At 50.9% G+C, this 1,878-nt stretch overlaps 1 protein-coding gene across 1 annotated transcript; it reads left to right on the plus strand.

The window, feature by feature from the left end:
• Positions 1–102: 102 nt before the first annotated feature.
• Positions 103–1,878, plus strand: PPTG_18956 (hypothetical protein; the record flags this gene model as incomplete). Its single annotated transcript, XM_008917202.1, has 1 exon — positions 103–1,878. A coding segment is annotated over one exon (1,610 nt), but the record flags the coding sequence as incomplete, so codon positions are not given.

Below are 1,878 nucleotides of genomic sequence, written 5' to 3' on the forward strand. Positions count from 1 at the left end.
AATTACTGTCATTGAAGAAAGACTTACAAAACCGAGTTAATTGGTATTACGCATATGACTGGTTAAAATTAGTGAAGTTATAATATATCATTGGTTAAAAAGAGCACGCAATACATTGCACATTCATTGCGCAATTGGAGATGGAAGAGACAACTCCAGTCCAGCGCTCCCCGCTTCCACCAGCGAGCAATACGGAGTTGAGCCCGCCGCAGGACGTGGAGGCAGATGGAGATGACCTATTAACTGACAGCGGGCGCAACTGGAGCCCGGACGTGCTGCTGGAGCTAGTGAAGATCTGGCGCCGCGTGTTCCTGGCGCACCCTGACTGGAGCCGTGTACAACGCATGCAGGCTGTGTACGATATTTTTAAGCAGACGGTAGACTGCTCGCAGCGTAGTCGCAAGGCTGTCGATGACAAGCTGTACTCCATGAAGCAGATGTACCAGTTTATCGCTCAGGTGAAGGATCAGTTCAAGCAGGGAGGTCCCGACAAGGCACCTTCCCCGTCCTGGTTTGAGCTCACCAAAGAGGAGCGGCGCGTGGTCCGCACGTTACATCGTGTGCGCATCCCCAACATCTCTCTTGAGGTGTATAACGTGTTCGACAGCGTGTTGAGTCCCAGTGCTGTGGCTGCTAGGAGAACTGCAATGGAGAACAATGGATTGACAGCAACGAGCAGTAATACAACTCAGGGGACTTCGATTACAGGAGACAACCGTGCGGTGATACCGATGGTAGTAACTGGTACTGCGCCCAGTGAGGAACCACAAGAAAATACACAGGAGATCCTGGACGTGAAGCGCAATTGGAGTTATGATGTGACACTGCAGCTGGCGAGGGTGTGGAACAATGTGCATAAGGAGAACCCCGCTTTGAAAGGAGCTACGCTGAGTTTGAATGTGTACAACGCATTCATGGCGGCAGTGGGAGGGTCGAACCGTTCCAGGAAGGCTGTCGACGACAAGATGCACTCGATGAGAGAGATGTATCGCTTCATGAAGAACTACGAGACAAAACGCTTAACCACTGGAGACCCGAAAATCCCATGGTTTGATCTTACTAAACCCCAGCGACGAGCTGTTCGTGCTGCGAACAAAATCCGTGTTCCAAATCTGGCCCCAGATGTGTACAACGAGATCGACATGCTCATGGCGAGAATGAACCAAGTGTCTCCATCCGATACTCCAATTGAGCCTGCGTCATCTTCTGTGTTCTCCACGGAACCGGAAGGCAGCCAGCAAAATGCAAACTTCACGTCGACGATTATTAACGGCATGTCTTCACATAACAAAGGGGCCACAAATCAGAATGGCAACAACCATTCAGGTCATATTACATGTGAATGTGGCGCCAAGCGCCTTCTCGATATTGCCCCAGCTGTTGTAACCATCACGTCGTCTAGTACTGGCAACAGCATTTTACAGCAGCAGCAGCAGCAACAGGTTAGCGGGTCAGCTCCAATCACTTCGACACAACGCGCGCAGACCACCAACTTTTACTCTTCCCAGCAAGTCCGGGACCAAGGCACACCAAAGCGCCAGCGAACGATGCAAGAGCAGCCTATGGGGATGATAGACTCGCAGACGGCGCGCGAGTTCTTCGAGCAGATGCGTCTATCGTTGGCTCAGGACCGCGAGGAAAGGCGCCAGCAGCATACCGAACAAATGAGTGCATTGCGCGAAATCGCATCTTTGCTAAAACAGAGGAGGTGAGGGCGCACACGTTGATGGTAACTCGATGCTGTCAGGTTCTATTTGGCTTGAGATTGCAAGTGAAAGTAAAGACAAGGGGAGTAGTACAGTACACTACACGTTGCTTGTGATACCCCAACGTTTGTCCCTCAACTGGACTCAAATGAACTTGCGCAATAAAATATCG

The sequence above is a fragment of the Phytophthora parasitica genome (genome assembly GCF_000247585.1).
Source record: "Phytophthora parasitica INRA-310 unplaced genomic scaffold supercont2.96, whole genome shotgun sequence".
NCBI classification, from domain to species: domain Eukaryota; phylum Oomycota; class Peronosporomycetes; order Peronosporales; family Peronosporaceae; genus Phytophthora; species Phytophthora nicotianae.